At 32.5% G+C, this 16,795-nt stretch overlaps 1 protein-coding gene across 1 annotated transcript; it reads left to right on the top strand.

Annotated features, from left to right (window-relative positions):
* Positions 1–1,433: 1,433 nt before the first annotated feature.
* On the top strand, positions 1,434–13,236 carry LOC105786698 (receptor kinase-like protein Xa21). The gene is made up of 5 exons (XM_052621276.1): positions 1,434–1,619; positions 1,916–3,206; positions 6,006–6,149; positions 6,601–7,059; positions 12,953–13,236. Exons 2-5 carry the CDS (start codon positions 2,504–2,506, stop codon positions 13,234–13,236), a joined length of 1,590 nt encoding a protein of 529 aa, XP_052477236.1. The 5' UTR covers positions 1,434–1,619; positions 1,916–2,503.
* Positions 13,237–16,795: the final 3,559 nt, after the last annotated feature.

Consider the following 16,795-nt stretch of genomic DNA (forward strand, 5'->3'; position numbering starts at 1 on the left):
TTCTCATCGGATTTGTGGTCCCGAAACCACTGTTCCGATAACTTTGAATTTAGGCCATTACAGAATTAAAACGTCACACCCAGTGAGTTAGGGCGCAACATTTTTAATCTTCAAAATTAAGTTTGTCTCTTAATTTTTAAAACTCATTCACTTAAATTTGAAAAGGATATTCGGCTATTTGGGTTGAATGAAGAAATCAAAACCCAGGAAGTTAGGGCTTAATTTCCCCAAAACTCCTAAATACAGAATATTGCCTTTATTTTTTTAGAAATCTTTAACTCAAGGTAGCAAAACGTCATATCCAATAAGTTATGATTCAATATTTTGAAAATCTCGAGAGAACTTTTTATTTTGGATCTGTGTGATTTTATTGCAAAATAAATATTTGGCTATCTAAATTCATCGAAAAAATTAAAATCCAAGAAGTTATGACACAATCTTTCTCAAGAATCATGAATGCCAAATATTTTGAAAATTACGAAATAAGACAATTTTAATGCTTTACTAAAACAAACATTTTCCTTTCTTAAAAAAAAAGACAAAATGTTATTATACAACATGAAACAAACACTTTAATATAAATTATATATGTATATGTATTTACAATATATATATATATATATAAAAGTAAATTTTGAAAATATGTATATGCATATATTAAGATACGTATATATAAATATACACATATATAAAACATGAATGACATATACAAAACAAAAAAACTTATAATAATTTCTAAAATATGTATATATATTATAAAAATGCATGTATATGTGCATGGATTTTAAAATATGGAAAATGCACATTTATTATAAAATGTAAATGTATATATATATGTATATAAAAGTTATGAAAATAAAATAAATATATATGTATATAATATATACATGTATTTATAAAGTCTAAAATATATGCATATATATTAATATATAAAAAATATGCGTGTATATGTATAGAAACTTGGAATAAAAAACGTACTAATAATAATTATAATAATAATAATTTAAAATAATAATAATAATAATAGTAGTGTAAAAAAATGACAGAAGGACTAATTTGTAATCCAAACAGAAATTTAAAGGCAAATTCGAAATAAACATAAATGCGCGAACCCCATTGAACACACACACAACAGATGGCGACCAAAAGGGAAATTAATCCATTCTGCCAAAAACGCTGCGTTTCAATAAGAACCGAAGTGAAACAAAAATAAAACGTGCAGTAAAAATTAAAAGAATTAAGAAATTTAATTTAAACACACTGCAAAAACAGGGGGACCAATTTCAAAAATATCCACACCAGCGAAAACACGCGGGTCACCTAGGCGGGTCGGGTCACACACGCGGGTATGGCCTTATACGGCGCCGTTTTGGGGCCATTGAAATAGGCCCTAAACGACGTCGTTTCATGCCCGTTATAAAAGCAAACTTTTTTCTAAAAAATTCATTTTTTGCCTTCTTTTACAAAAAACAAATGAACCCTCTGCTAGGTTTTTAATCTTCCTTTGCCACCGCTGCCAACAGGGCCGTCCTACGGCTTCCGTTGTCGCCCTCAGCCTTCCTCCCTCCAAACTCCGATCGTGACGGAGAGAAAGGAAGTAATCGGCACCGCTCTAACAGGTAAAACAGTTGCTTTCTCTTCTATTTTTCTTTTTTATACAATAGAAAAAAACACCAAAAAGAAAAGAAAAAACAATAAAAAAACCTTCAGTCACCTTAAAAAAAACCGATTTGCCTTTGAAGTTTTTTCTCTTTTGATTCTTTGTTTTCGTATTTCAGTATTTTTCAATACAACAATCGTCTAACCCCCTTTACAGATCCCTTAATCGGCTTCTATAGCCAAATCAAAAACACTCCAAAAACTCCCCATTTACATTTTTACCGTATATTCTACTACTATTCATGGTTCGTTGCAGTTGTGTGGAAAACGTGCGTTGTGCGGGGCTGCTGGACGTGGGTGATGGGGCCGTTGCTGCGGCCGAAGTATGGAAGCTAGGGTTTCTGCTATACCCTTTGTGTTTTTTGGGCTAGCAGGTTAGGGTTAGCAATTTGAGCCTTATTGGGCCGAATGTATTTAATTCATTTGGGCTATGTAAATGGTTTTGGGCTCCGGGCAATAATTGGGTATTACACACCCCATCACTAAAAACACATCCAAAGCTAAGCTAATCGCCCCCACCTCCGCAGCATGTGAATCTTTCGCTGCACACGGACCAGAAAACAATGCCCTTGCCACCCCATCCGAATTTTTACGTTTGTGTAGCCTTCCTTAAAGTGTAATATTAAAACCATGGGTATATAATTTTTTAGGAATATTTTATGCCTTTTTGTATAACGATCCTTTATTTATTACTCTTGTTCCTATAATATATCCCTTTTGTATTCGGAATAATTTATATTTTTACGAGCCAACGCCATTAAGACTTTGGTATGCACCCATTTTTCCCATCATCTAAATTCAAAAGTTTTCGTCTGATCACAAAGTTCCATTTCCACTAAACTTCATGGGGAACACTCGCTTCGTTCCAGATCTTATAGTAGCACTGCTGTTGCTTAACCTTGTGGTTTCGTTCTGTACCAAAACAACAACCAATATCAGCACAGATCAGTCTGCTCTTCTCGCACTGAAAGCTCATGTCATTAATGATCCTCAAAATTTCTTGACAACCAATTGGTCTACTGCTTTCTCTGTTTGCAAATGGATCGGTGTCACTTGTGGATCTCGGCACCAAAGAGTCATAGCTCTCGATCTTTCTAATATGAATCTCTCTGGTACTGTATCACCTCATATTGGGAATCTATCTTTCCTTACTTGGCTCAACATGAAAAAGAACAATTTTCATGGTCCATTACCCGCCCAGTTGGCTAATTTACATCGGGTGAAATATATACAGTTGTCTTTTAATGGTTTTTATGGAGAAATCCCATCATGGTTTGGTTCTTTCCCTAAACTTCAATACTTGTCTTTGAGGCATAACAATTTCACAGGTGAGATCCCAGCAGATATGTTTGAAGGCCTACCTAGATTGCAAGTGCTTTATTTGGCTAAGGACGGGCTCTCTGGCAAAATTCCAATGAGTTTATTCAAGTGCAAAGAATTACAAGATATATCGTTGGCGAATAATAAGTTGGAGGGGATTCTACCAAAAGAAATAAAAAATTTGACAATGCTTAGGACTCTTCAACTCCACAACAACCTGATCGAAGGTAAAACGAAAAGCATTTGTACGCAGTTTTAGCATTTAAAAAACTTGTTATCTTTCTCCCAGTGTAGTATAGGAAAACCTCAAATTCTTTCTTCTTCCTTTATACCAAATAAAACTTTATAGGTATGTTTGGAGGATGAATTTCATTTATATCAATATTTTTAAAATTTTAAAAGTGAGTTTATTTATTTGGGTAAAATATTTGAAAATTTTCAAAATTAGTGCATAATTTCAAGAGGGAACTCTCATTTCAAATTCTATTGAAAGAGGTAGTTTTCAAAATTGCTTATAATTTTATCTTATTTAATACATATAGTCTCACTATAGGGTAAATACTAAAATTTCAAAAATATTTTATATTTAATTCTAATATATATTTTAAAATTTTTATTTTACTAAAAATAATTATAAAGTTTTGCTAAGATAATGATATACATATTTAATTTTTATAATATTTATTTCTGATAATTATTCTTCCTTATAATTATTTATCCAAATAAAATAATTATACCTGCTAGCATTTTAACTTGCTAAATCTCTAAATTTTCAAAATTCTTCATTCCAACCCTCTTAAAGTTTTTCTTTAATCTTCATGCTTTTCATCAATCATGATAGCATATTAAATTCTTAATTTTAATTAATTATAAAACCTTAAATATTTTCATATTTATTTCAATGAAGCAAAGCTTCTTTTGGAAGATTGATTTTGTCTTCAATGTTGGAAGATTGATTTATATGCTTATCTATTACATATTTTGATTAGCTCTTAAAGATATATATATTTTTATTTTCGTATTTAATTTTTTTTCCAATTTGGTATTTAATGTACCAATCATTTCTCAGTTTGATACCTAAATTATGCCTCCATTATATTTTTTAATCCACTTTTTGATAAATGTTAAAAAATCATATATCCAATCACAAAACGCCACGAGGCGTCTTTATGTAAAAATAATATTTTCTTTTATTAAATATAAATGCACATTAAATATATAAAAAATTAAAAATATATATAATCTAGAAAAAATATAATTTATAAAAATAAAATTTATAAAATTTGATAATTAAAAATAAATTAGTTGAAATTATTAATAATATTATTACAAAAATGTAAAAAATTGTAAAATTAGTAAAAATGTAATTTTTTTAAAAAGAATTTAAAAATACTTTTTATAAAATTCTAAAAGGGTATTTAGATTTCAAAGTTTTTTGAATGTCTTTTTAATTTTTATATATTATTTTGAACTTTTAAAATTTACAATTATATATTTTAGATTTTATAAAAATTATTTTATATATAATATATTATTTTATTTATATTTTAATCAATATAATATATAATGTTAAAATAAAATAAAAAAGACACACTGCGTATTCTAGTAGTGTCATGTGGCCGGTTAATTCTCGTAAACTAAAACACTTTTTACTTTGACCTATCATTGACCGGCGTTGATTGGTCATGTGGAACTATTAGAACACACCACGTGTCTTTTTTATTTTAATATTATATATTATATTGATTAAAAATATAAATAAAATCAAATATAATATTAAAATAATTTTTATAAAATCCTAAAATATATAATTTTAAATTTTAAAAGTTCAAAATAATATATAAAACTTGAAATTGTTATAAAAATTAAAAAGGTATTTAATTTCAAGTAATTACAAAAAAACTTGAAATTTAAATGCCTTTTATAATTTTATAAAAGAAATTTTAAATTTTTTAATTTTTTTCAAATTTTAACAATATTATTAGATTTTTGTAATAATATTATTAATTTCAACTAATTTATTTTCAATTATCTTATTTTTGTAAATTTTATTTTATAATTTTTATATTTGTATATGTTTATTTTCTAGATTATATATATTTCTGAATTTTATATATTTATTTCTATTTTATATTTTTAATGTGTAAATACATTTAATAAAACAAAATATTTATTTTTTTACATAAAGACACCACATGGCACTTTGTGATTGCCTATGAGATTTTATTTTAACATCTATAAAAATGGACTAAAAATATAACGGAAACATAATTTAGGTATCAAGTTGGGAAGTGATTGATACTTTAGGTATCAAATTGAAAAAAAAGATACTAAAATGAGAAAATAGGTATACTTCAAAAGAAAAATAGTGAGTTAAACCATATTATTATTATAATTATTAGCAAAACTATATTTTCTTTCTCTCTTAGTCATTTAATTGGCTAAATAGGCAATATATGTCAATTTTTTTTAAATTAATCAAATAGGCCCTTTTTTTTTATTCAAAACTTAGGGAAATATGTCATTTTTTAAGACATAGTGTAAAGTGCGTTCAATTAGGTGAGTTTTCCTATTGATATGTTAGTAAAAACACGCTCAGCTGAAAGCGCTTTCCAATAATTACAAAGAAAGCACGTCCAACTAGGCAAACTTTCCTTGACATGTCATCAGAAAAGTTCACCTAGCTGGACTCGTTTTCCTGCCAACTGTGTAAAAAGCGCGTCCAGTTTTGTAATTATTGAAAAATGCTTCTGGTTAGATGCGCTTTCTTACTAATTGTGCAAAAAGTGCGCCCAATTGATTATTGACATACTATTTTTTACTTATTACATTTTTTTAATTTTTTTTCTCTATTCACCTTTTAATTATTGACATACTATTTTTTGGCCTATCATCCTGCTGAGTTTGAGTATTTTTTTTTCATTTTTTTAAAATTTGTACTATTGAGTCTCGATATTTTAATCCAGAAAAAAAAAAGATTACAAATAATGTTTATATTTGTTTAATAAATTAGTTTGATTATACAGGTATAATCCCACGCCAAATTGGAGATCTTCTAAACTTAGAAATATTAAACCTTTCTACCAATCTGTTTAGAGGACATCTTCCTCCAACCATCGGTAATCTAACACATTTGAGAACCATCAGATTATCCAACAATTCTTTAGCAGGTATTATATGGTATTTTTTTCACTACTATTTATGCTCATTTTCACTATTGTTACTTTTTTTAAAATTGAATTTTATATATACTAATTTTAAATCACGTATATTGTACGTGAGTATTTATTTTAAAAATCAGCCTAATAAATAATAAAATACTTAATATAATTAATATGAGCAAAACCCAATCCCAAGTATCACACTAAAAAGAAACAAAAACACAACACCCTCATAATTATGACAAAGTCCACCATCATTACCCGCCCATATAGCAAACAAAAACTTCCACAAAAAAAGGCAACTTCGAAGAACCATACTCCATAAAAACAAACAACTTCACCAAAACAAGACCCTACCCATTATCTTTCTATTTGCCCACATTTGATTACAAATATTTTTTTACCGTATTGAAATTTGTAAAACAAAGAATCCATTGTTTGAAGTCATTAATTTTTGCAGGACATCTTCCAGTTACCTTGGGTAACCTAAGAGATCTACAAGTGCTGGACCTAGCGTATAATGATTTCAGTGGCACACTCTCATCCTCGGATATCAACTTTCTATCATCATTAGCAAATTGCAATGACTTGAGATTCTTGGGATTCGGAGGAAATCCGTTGGTCACTGGTTACCTTCCAGCTTCTATAGGAAATCTCTCGGTTTCTCTTCAATATTTCTATGTTTCGGGTTGCAACATTGGTGGCAGCATTCCAGGGGAAATTGGCAATCTTACCAACTTGGTAATTTTAGATCTTAGTAGGAATAATCTAGTTGGATCCATCCCCACTACCTTTACAAGACTTAAACATATCCAGCGGCTACACATGTCTTCCAACTTTCTAAGAGGGCCTCTCCAAATTGATATTGGTAACTGGAATGTTGCTGAACATCTGGACTTTTCACGAAATCAGCTTTCAGGTACAATCCCGGATAGCGTTTGTGATCGAAATAATAATTTGAGATATCTTGCTCTTAGTGACAATCAATTGGAAGGGATACTGCCGCTATCTTTGATTAATTGCAGTGAACTGGTAGCTTTGAATGTTGCAGGTAACCACTTAAGTGATACCTTTCCCCATTGGTTAGGCATGCTTCCAAAGTTACGAGTTCTTATTTTGAGATCTAATAAGTTCCATGGTTCCATTCAAGATTCCAATGCCACTTCTTCCTTCTCCAAATTGCAAATGCTTGATCTCTCTCTGTTGCGCGGAAGCGTGTAAAAGAGTAAAATTATTGTACTAAAAAATCACACTAAGTTCAATTCCCAGGAAAGAGAGGTGGATCACGAAGATCGCTTAAGTACCAAGTCTTTCCTAGCCAGAATATCCCTCTATCGTAATTTAATAGCACAATAAATCACTACAATCACACTCGCAAAATATGTAGACTAGACAATAAAGAACACTAGAATTTTAACGAGGTTCAAAAATTTTGCCTACGCCCCTCAAGCACTATCAATTATATTTCACTCCAAAATACAAGTGAAATTTTACAAATAAAGAGAGAGAATAATGCCTTAAGTAGAGAATGGCATTTGTGGGATGGAGAAAATGAGAAATAACTAGGCCTGTTTATAGTTGAAGCTCAAGGATCAACTTGCAAAGTCACTATACAATTAGGGACCAAAATTGCAATTATCCCAAGCTAAATTTCAACCCAAAAATCTATGCCTTAAATGCTTAGATTTTCGGTGCCCAATTTTCTGACACAAATATCTTTGAAAAGTCAAGGATTGTAGGTTGCCAATAATCTCCACCTTGAAGATTTGATTAGGATAATCTTATCTTCACACAATTCTTTCTGCCTTCGACAACAATACTTGATAGTGCCTTCTTCAACTGTTAAACTTGCAGGATTTTGATCAAGTTCAAACAATGTTCGAACTTGATTGTTGTTACCACTTTGGTCATCATATCTGCGGGATTATCTGCAGTCTTGATCTTCTGAAGACGAATTTTCCCTTTATCAATAATTTCCCGCACAAAATGGAATCGTACGTCGATATGCTTTGTACGTGCATGATAGACTTGATTCTTTGCTAAATGAATAGCACTTTGACTATCACAATACACGCCAATATGCTCTCGAACCAATCCCAAGGTTTTAACCATACCTTGTAACCAAATAGCTTCCTTTATAGCCTCTTACATGACCATGTATTCGCTTCGTGGTTGACAACGCAATCAGACTGCATGTAGACTTCCAACTTATTGGTCCTCCAGCAAGTGTAAACACATAACCGGTGGTTGATCTTCGTTTGTCCAAATCACCGCATAGTCGTAATCAACGCATCCAATAACACCTTTACCAAGTGTAGTATCCCGCTTGAACAAGAATCCAACATCCACGTTCTTCGAATATACCGTAGAATCCATTTCACACTTGCCAATGTCCTTTTCGTGATTATGCATATACCGCCACTATACTAATCGCTCGTGAAATGTCGGGTCTTGTACACACCATTGCATACATCAAGCTACCCATCGCATTAGAATACGGAACTTGTAACATGTATTCTTGTTCCGTATTCGTCGAAGGAGATAGTTGTGCAGAAAGCTTGAAATGAGAAGCCAACGGAGTACTTACAGGTTTTGTCTGCTCGTTCATGCCAAATTGCTGTAGTACTTTCTTCAAATACTGCTTCTGAGACAAACTAACTCTGCCTTGAGCTCTATCTCTACATATTTCCATGCCAAGAATCTTCTTAGCTTCACCCAGATCTTTCATCTCAAACTCGAGATTGAGTTGAGTCTTCAATTTCTCAATCTCAACTTTGCTCTTAGATGCTATTAGCATATCATCAACATATAAGAGCAAGTATATGAAAGTTCCTACTTGTAGCTTCTGAAAATACACGCAATGATCAAATTTACTTCTTGTGTACCTTTGCCCTTTCATGAACTGATCAAATCGCTTGTACCACTGCCTCGGAGATTGCTTCAATCCATAAAGCGACTTCGTCAGTTTGCAAACCCAATTTTCTTTATCAGCAACCTTAAATCCATCAAGCTGAGTCATATAGATTTCCTCTTCCAAATCACCGTGTAAAAAAGCCGTCTTCACATCAAGCTGAACTAGTTCAAGGTCATATTGCGCAACCAAGGCTAGCAAAATCCGAATAGACGAATGATTCACAATTGGAGAAAACACTTCATTGTAGTCTATTCCTTCTTTCTGAGCGTAACCCTTTGCTACCAATCTAGCCTTGTATCGAATTTCATTTTTACCAGGAAATCCTTCCTTCTTTGCATATACCCATTTGCATCCAATTGCCTTCTTTCCCTTGGGCAGTGTCACCAACTCCTAAGTCCTATTTTTATGAAGAGACTGCATTTCTTCATTCATAGCTTGCTTCCACTTTACACCATCAGGGTTACTTATTACTTCTGTGTAAGTAGAAGGAACATCATCATCTGCAATTGGAAGTGCATAGGCCACTATATCATCAAAGCGAGCAGGCTTACGAATCTCTCTTCTTGGCCTCCTATATGCAATTGAATCTTGTTGCTGTGGAAGTTCTTGGGTCGAAACTTCTTCATCATTTGTTCCTTCGGTATTAGCTGGATCATCATTAACCTTTTCAAGCTCCACCTGCTGCAAAGCGCCACTGGTTTTGTCATCCTTTTGTGAATCTTTGTTTTTCATCATGGTTGATTCATCAAAAGTCACATCTCTATTGAAAACAATCTTCCTTGTATCAGGACACCAGAGATGGTATCCTTTTACTCCACCAGTTATACCCGTGAATAATGTTTTCTTTGCTCTTTGGGTCTAACTTGGATTCTTTTACATGATAATATGCAGTGGAACCAAAAACATGTAAAGAATCATAATCAGTAGCAGGTTTACCAGTCCACATCTCCATAGGAGTTTTTCCATTTATTGCAGCTGATGGCAACCGGTTAATTAGATGGCACGCATATGTAACTGCCTCAGCCCAAAATTCTTTGCCCAATCCAGCATTGGACAACATACATCGAACTTTCTCCAAGATAGTCCGATTCATGCGTTCGCCACCCCATTCTCATTGTGGTGTATCCCGAACAGTAAAGTGTCGCACAATGCCCTCATCTTGACATACTTGTAGAAATGGATCATTTTGTACTCAAGACCATTATCCGATCAAGTCGTTTGACCTTTCGACCACCGAGTCTCCACCATCTTCTTCCACTTGTAAATGCATCCAAAACTTTATTTTTTCTTTTCATTAGATACACCCATACTTTTCTTGAATAATCATCAACAAAAGTAACAAAATAGTGCATACCTCCCAAAGAAGCCACTTTGGTAGGTCCCCACACGTCACTGTGAACGTAGTCCAGAATTCCTTCTGTATTGTGAATTGCTGAACCAAATTTTACCCTCGTCTGCTTGCCCAGAACACAATGTTCACAGAATTCCAATTTGCAAGAATTTGCACCTTTCAACAAGCCTTGCTTCGCCAAAGTCTGCAAAGCTTTTTCACCAGCATGTCCCAATCACCTATGCCATAAACTGGTAGCCTCTGAATCTGCATCTTTTGCAGAAGCTGTTGATGTTGATCCAATAACTGTACTTCCATTTAAATAGTACAAGTTATTTCTTCTAGTGCCTTTCATCACCGTCAATACCCCAGCTACTACCTTTAGTAATCCATCTCTCAAAGTGACTGTGAGCCCTTTAGATTCTAGGGCCCCTAATGAGATGAGATTTTTCTTCAAGCTAGGTACATAGCGAACATCTGTCAAGACTTGGATTGAGCCGTCGTGATTCTTTAATTTGATTGTACCTACTCCCATTGTCTTACAGGCACTGTCATTGCCCATAAAAACAACTCCACCTTCTAGTTCTTCAAGACTAGAAAACCAGTCCTTATTAGGACACATATGGTAAGTACATCCCGAATCCAATATCCACTCATCTATATGACATGTCATTGCCATGCCAACCAAGCTAAAGTCTGACTCCTCATCATGTTCACACGCATGCATTAGAAATAGCCTTGCCCTTTTGTAACTTAGGACAATTCTTTTTCCAATGCCCTTTCTCACGACAAAAGCACATTCATCTTTGGCGGGTCTCCCTTTGGACTTGCCCTTCTACCGTGTTTGTTGTGTGTGAACGACCTCTTCATCGTTAAGACTTCGCAGCTTGTATCTCCGTGATCTCTTTTATCTTTCTTTCGAGTCTCAGATCAGATAACGACCGCAGATCGCATCAAATGTGATCGTATCCTTCCCATGAAGCAATGTGGTGGTAAGATGATCATATTCATCGGAAGAGAATTCAACAACAATAATGCCTTGTCTTCATCTTCAAACTTCTCATCCAAATTTAGTAAGTCCGCTAAAATTTTATTGAATGAGTTCACATGGTCATTCATCGACATACCGGGTGCATACGTGAACCGAAAAAGTTTTTTTTTCATATAAAGCCTATTTTCAAGACTTTTCGTTAGAAAATTTTCTTCCAGTGTATCCCACAACTTCTTCGCTGATGTCTCCCTCATGACATGAGTACTTACGCTCTTTGGCCAAACACAGACGGATTGTACCACACGTCCTCTCTATTGATCTTGGCCCACTCTTTGTCATCCATCTTGTCGGTTTTTCTTCAAGAGCTATATCCAACTCTTGCTGACATAAGACATCCAGGATCTCACATTGCCACATACCAAAATTATTGGTACCATCAAATTTCTCTACTTCAAATTTTGCATTGGTCACGGTAGTCTTTGTTGATGACGATGCCTCTGCCATTCTTCTCCTCGATCCCAACTACTGTATATGTGAACAGTACTGTCTACGTGAATAGTGCCGTGGATGAACAATACCGTATACGTAAATAGTATCGTAAACGGTCGTATTCCCCAAGTACGAATCTAGCTCTGATACCAATTGTTGCGCGGAAGCGTGTAAAAGAGTAAAATTATTGTACTAAAAAATCACACTAAGTTCAATTCCCAGGAAAGAGAGGTGGATCACGAAGATCGCTTAAGTACCAAGTCTTTCCTAGCCAGAATATCCCTCTATCGTAATTTAATAGCACAATAAATCACTACAATCACACTCGCAAAATATGTAGACTAGACAATAAAGAACACTAGAATTTTAACGAGGTTCAGCAAATTTTGCCTACGTCCTCGGGCACTATCAATTATATTTCACTCCAAAATACAAGTGAAATTTTACAAATAAGGAGAGAGAATAATGCCTTAAGTAGAGAATGGCATGGCCTATTTATAATTGAAGCTCAAGGATCAACTTGCAAAGTCACTATACAATTAGGGACCAAAATTGCAATTATCCCAAGCTAAATTTCAACCCAAAAATCTATGCCTTAAATGCTTAGATTTTCGGTGCCCAATTTTCTGACACAAATATCTTTGAAAAGTCAAAGATTGTAGGTTGCCAATACTCTCATAATGACTTCACTAGCTTATTGCCAACCAAGTTCTTCCAAAATCTCAAGGCTCTGAAGGAAGTAATTGAATATCAAAATGATAGTTATCGGTTCCCTGCTAATGTAACAATAAAAGGCTTGGAGCTAAAGTTTGCAATTACAGTACGTATGCCCATACTCTCAACTATAGATTTGTCGATGAATGGATTCCATGGAAAAATTCCCGAGGTAGTTGGAGAGCTTAGCTTGCTTCATGCACTTAATCTCTCTCGTAACAACCTAACTGGTCCTATCCCAGCATCATTCGGGAATTTGATTGGACTTGAATCGTTAGATTTCTCATTTAACAAGTTGAGTGGCAGAATTCCTTCTCAATTGACAAATTTAACATTTCTTGAAGTGGTGAGGTTTCAAAACAATAATCTTGTAGGGCCAATCCCCCATGGCAAGCAATTTGGTACATTTGAGAACGACTCTTATATAGGGAACTTGGGTTTGTGTGGATTCCCATTGTCAAAGGAATGTAACAATGATGAAAGACCGGAAGCAGTGCAAGATGAAGAAGGTAATGGAAATGGAATAGCGTTTATTTGGAAAGTTGCGGTGATGGGGTATGGATGTGGAATGATACTAGGAATTAGCATGGCATATATTGTATTCACAACAAGAAAAGCTCGGTGGCTAGTAAGAATGATCGAGAGAATTACAAAATAAATTTTCAAGTGGTTTCGAAGAAAAGAAATTAGTCCTTCAAATCCATCTTTATTATGTGAGTCTTTGAATATCATTAAAATAAATGTGCTTCATTTCCGTGCTAAATTAATTATAAGTAGGTAAATCTCAATGATTTTGTAAAATTAAAGTGACAATTTTTGTTTTCATCCGCCAGGTAACTTCCAAAAGGAATCCAAGAAAAGATGAAGTTCCTCATTGCTATAAGAACAAGCTGGCATGTATGTTCTGCATCCATAGCATCTTCTTTTCGTGGAATGTTCTGATTGGGGATGTTCTTCGTGATAACTTGCTTTAGTTTTTCAGCTTTTCTTTTCCCTTTTAGTTTTTCAGCTTTAGACTCCATTTATTTACATATAAAAGGTTTTACGGAAAATATTTTCTGTATTTTCCTGCGTTTGTTACGGAAAATAACTTACAAGTCAAGGTAAAATAAGTTCTTTTTATTGTAAAATGACTTACCCTTTTGAAAAGCGTAAATCATTTTCCGAAAAAGAGCTCATCTATAGATAATTTTATTTTTTTATAAAATTAACTTAAATCAAGCTTAATATTATTATATTGATAATAAATTTTATTTTATTTTTAAAAATTTAAAAATTATATTTTTAATATTATTAAAAACATAATTAATTATTTATATTTAGTCATACAATAAATTATTAATATAATTTGTTATTTTAATAAATTATTTAATATTTCAATTTTATTTTAATAATAAATTTTAAAATAATAATTTTAAATAATATTATTCACATATTATTGAAAAATTCAATATTAATATTTTAATAATAAATATTTATTACAATTATAAATATATTAATAATAAATGTTTTGTAGTATAAAGGTTAAAATATGTCATAAGTCTATGTACACTTCATGATTTGTAATTTAGTCTTTGTACTTTTATTTTCAAGAATTTAGTCCCTTTACTTTTCAAATTTAAAAATAAAGTCCAATTGTTGACATCGTTAATTTTTTTGTCAATTTTGTTGATGTCACATTGTTAAATAAAAAATGCTCACTTAATAGTTATGTAATTAAAAATGACGTTGTAATGAATTTGAATTTAACATAATATTTTTAATGTATGCAAAAACAATGTAAAATATAAAATTATAGATAAAAATAAATTCAATTAAATAATGAAAAATAAGAAATCTCAAATGTATGTTTTTTTAATTGAAAACAACTTTTATGAAATATTTTAAAGAAATCTACCAAACAACAGAAAATATTTTACACAGATTCATCCAAACACTTGAAAATATTAGCTTTTCTAGAAAAGTAAATCATTTTCCAGAAATTATTTTTCGGAAGTCATTTTCAGTGAAATAAATGGAGACTTAAGGTATGGGATTTGGCACTTGGGTAAAAAGTTTGTTTTGAAGTTTTGAAAGAAATTGCAACACCCACTTATAAGTAATTCTCTATTTTAGATAGTTGTTTGCATGTAAAATTTCAATAGGGATGACAATAGGAACGGATGCAACGTTATTCACCTGTTCATTTTTATGTTTCTCACTTTGATGGTGTTCCAAACTTGATATTTAAAAATTTGGCACTTCAACTTATCACCTCGAAAGAGATTCACCCAAAATATTACATAATATTTTATATTATATTATTTTATAAAGTTAAATAAAATACATATTAAAAATGTTGTAAAAGGTAAAGGAATCCACTTAAAACATATATAAGTGTAAATAGTTAAAATGTTATTATAAAAATAGAAAATCAATAATGACAATATATCGCAAAAAAAATAGAAATATAAATAAAAATAAAAAACACAGATTTTACGTGGAAACCTTTTCGGGGAAAAACCACGGGTAGAGGAGAAGAAAATTCACTAAGTCGAATTCGAATAAATACAAGAGGAGTAGACTATGTCTATTTATAGGCTTGTAAAACTATATTCTAATAGGAGTGAAACACTTTTTTCTAATCAATATCAAATAGATGGAGTTTAATAATGTTTAAAAAACCTTATTCTAGAATAAAATAAAAGAAGTATAATTCTATAGGGATTTTACTTTTATTTTATTTTACCATAGTATTTTATTTAGATAAGGATTTGGATCACTTAATTCTAACAATCTCCACCTTAACACGAATTCTTAATGAACAAGTTCTTCATCGCGAACTCTTAACGAACAAGTTCTCCACCTCTTCTATAAAACCCCTCAAGGGTTTATCTTCAACAATGAACACCAACCAAGTCTAAGCAATGCTCAAACTTGGTTATAGGAAGTGACTTAGTCATCATATCTGCAAGATTTTCATGAGTACTAATTTTGCTCACAACAATACCACCACGAGCAATAATATCATGAACAAAATGATATCGAACATCAATGTGTTTTGTTCTCCCATGAAACATTTGATCTTTTGTAAGGAATATGGCACTCTGACTCTCACAAAACATTGTATTGATTTGAAGGTCTTCATTGAGTTTACTAAAGAGTCCCTTCAACCAAATAGCTTCTTTACAAGCCTCAGTAATAGCCATGTACTCAGCTTCAGTGGTAGACAAAGCGACTGTAGTTTGCAAAGTGGCTTTCCAATTGATTGCACAACCTCCGATTGTAAAGACATAACCTATGAGAGATTTTCTTCTATTGAGGTCTCCAGCAAAATCAGCATCAACATACCCAATGACTCCATCTCTAGTTCTTCCAAACTATAAGCAAACATCAGTAGTACCTCGTAAGTATATTAAAACCCACTGAACTGCTTTCCAATGTTCTTTACCGTGATTCACCATGTATCTACTAACTGCACTAACTGCATATGATAAATCTGGACGTGAACAAACCATGGCATACATGAGAGATCCCACTGCACTAGAGTATGGAACATGTGACATGTACTCAATCCCATCATCTAATTGTGGAGACAAAGCCGATGAAAGTCTAAAATGAGCTGCTAAAGGAGTAATAACAGGCTTAGCATTCTGCATATTGAATCTGCAAAGAACTTTCTCAATGTACCCCTTCTGACTTAGGTACAATTTACTTGCTTTTCTATCTCTGAGAATCTCCACACCAAGTATCTTCTTTACTGGTCCCAAATCTTTCATCTCAAATTCTTCATTTAGTTGGGCTTTGACCTTTCTTATCTCTCCTTTATCTTTCACTACTATCAACATGTCATCAACATAAAGGAGTAGATACACAAAAGAAACATTACTGTTTTTCTTAAAGTAAACACAACTGTCATCAAGGAATCAAACCTCTTATACCACTGTCTTGGTGACTGTTTCAAACTGTAAAGGGACTTTTTCAGCAAGCAAAATAGTCCTCTTTTTCTGAGACTGTAAAACCCTCTGGCTGTTGCATGTAAATATCATCATCAAGTTCTCCATGCAAAAATACAGTTTTTATATCTAACTGCTTAAGCTCCAAATCATGCATGACCACAATACTAAGCAAAGCTCGAATCGAACTATACTTCACAACTGGAGAGAACACATCTGTGAAGTCCACTCCTAGAATTTGACTGTAACCCTTTGCAACAAGCATTGCTTTATATATGGGTT

The sequence above is a fragment of the Gossypium raimondii genome, chromosome 1 (genome assembly GCF_025698545.1).
Source record: "Gossypium raimondii isolate GPD5lz chromosome 1, ASM2569854v1, whole genome shotgun sequence".
In the NCBI taxonomy this organism is placed as follows: Eukaryota; Viridiplantae; Streptophyta; class Magnoliopsida; order Malvales; family Malvaceae; genus Gossypium; species Gossypium raimondii.

Coding starts and splice junctions, on each gene's coding strand:
- LOC105786698 (XM_052621276.1), top strand. CDS start 2,504: ATGGGGAACACTCGCTTCGTTCCAGATCTTATAGTAGCACTGCTGTTG. Junction 3,207..6,005: donor CCACAACAACCTGATCGAAG/GTAAAACGAAAA, acceptor TTGATTATACAG/GTATAATCCCACGCCAAATT. Junction 7,060..12,952: donor TTCACGAAATCAGCTTTCAG/GTACAATCCCGG, acceptor ATAATCTTGTAG/GGCCAATCCCCCATGGCAAG.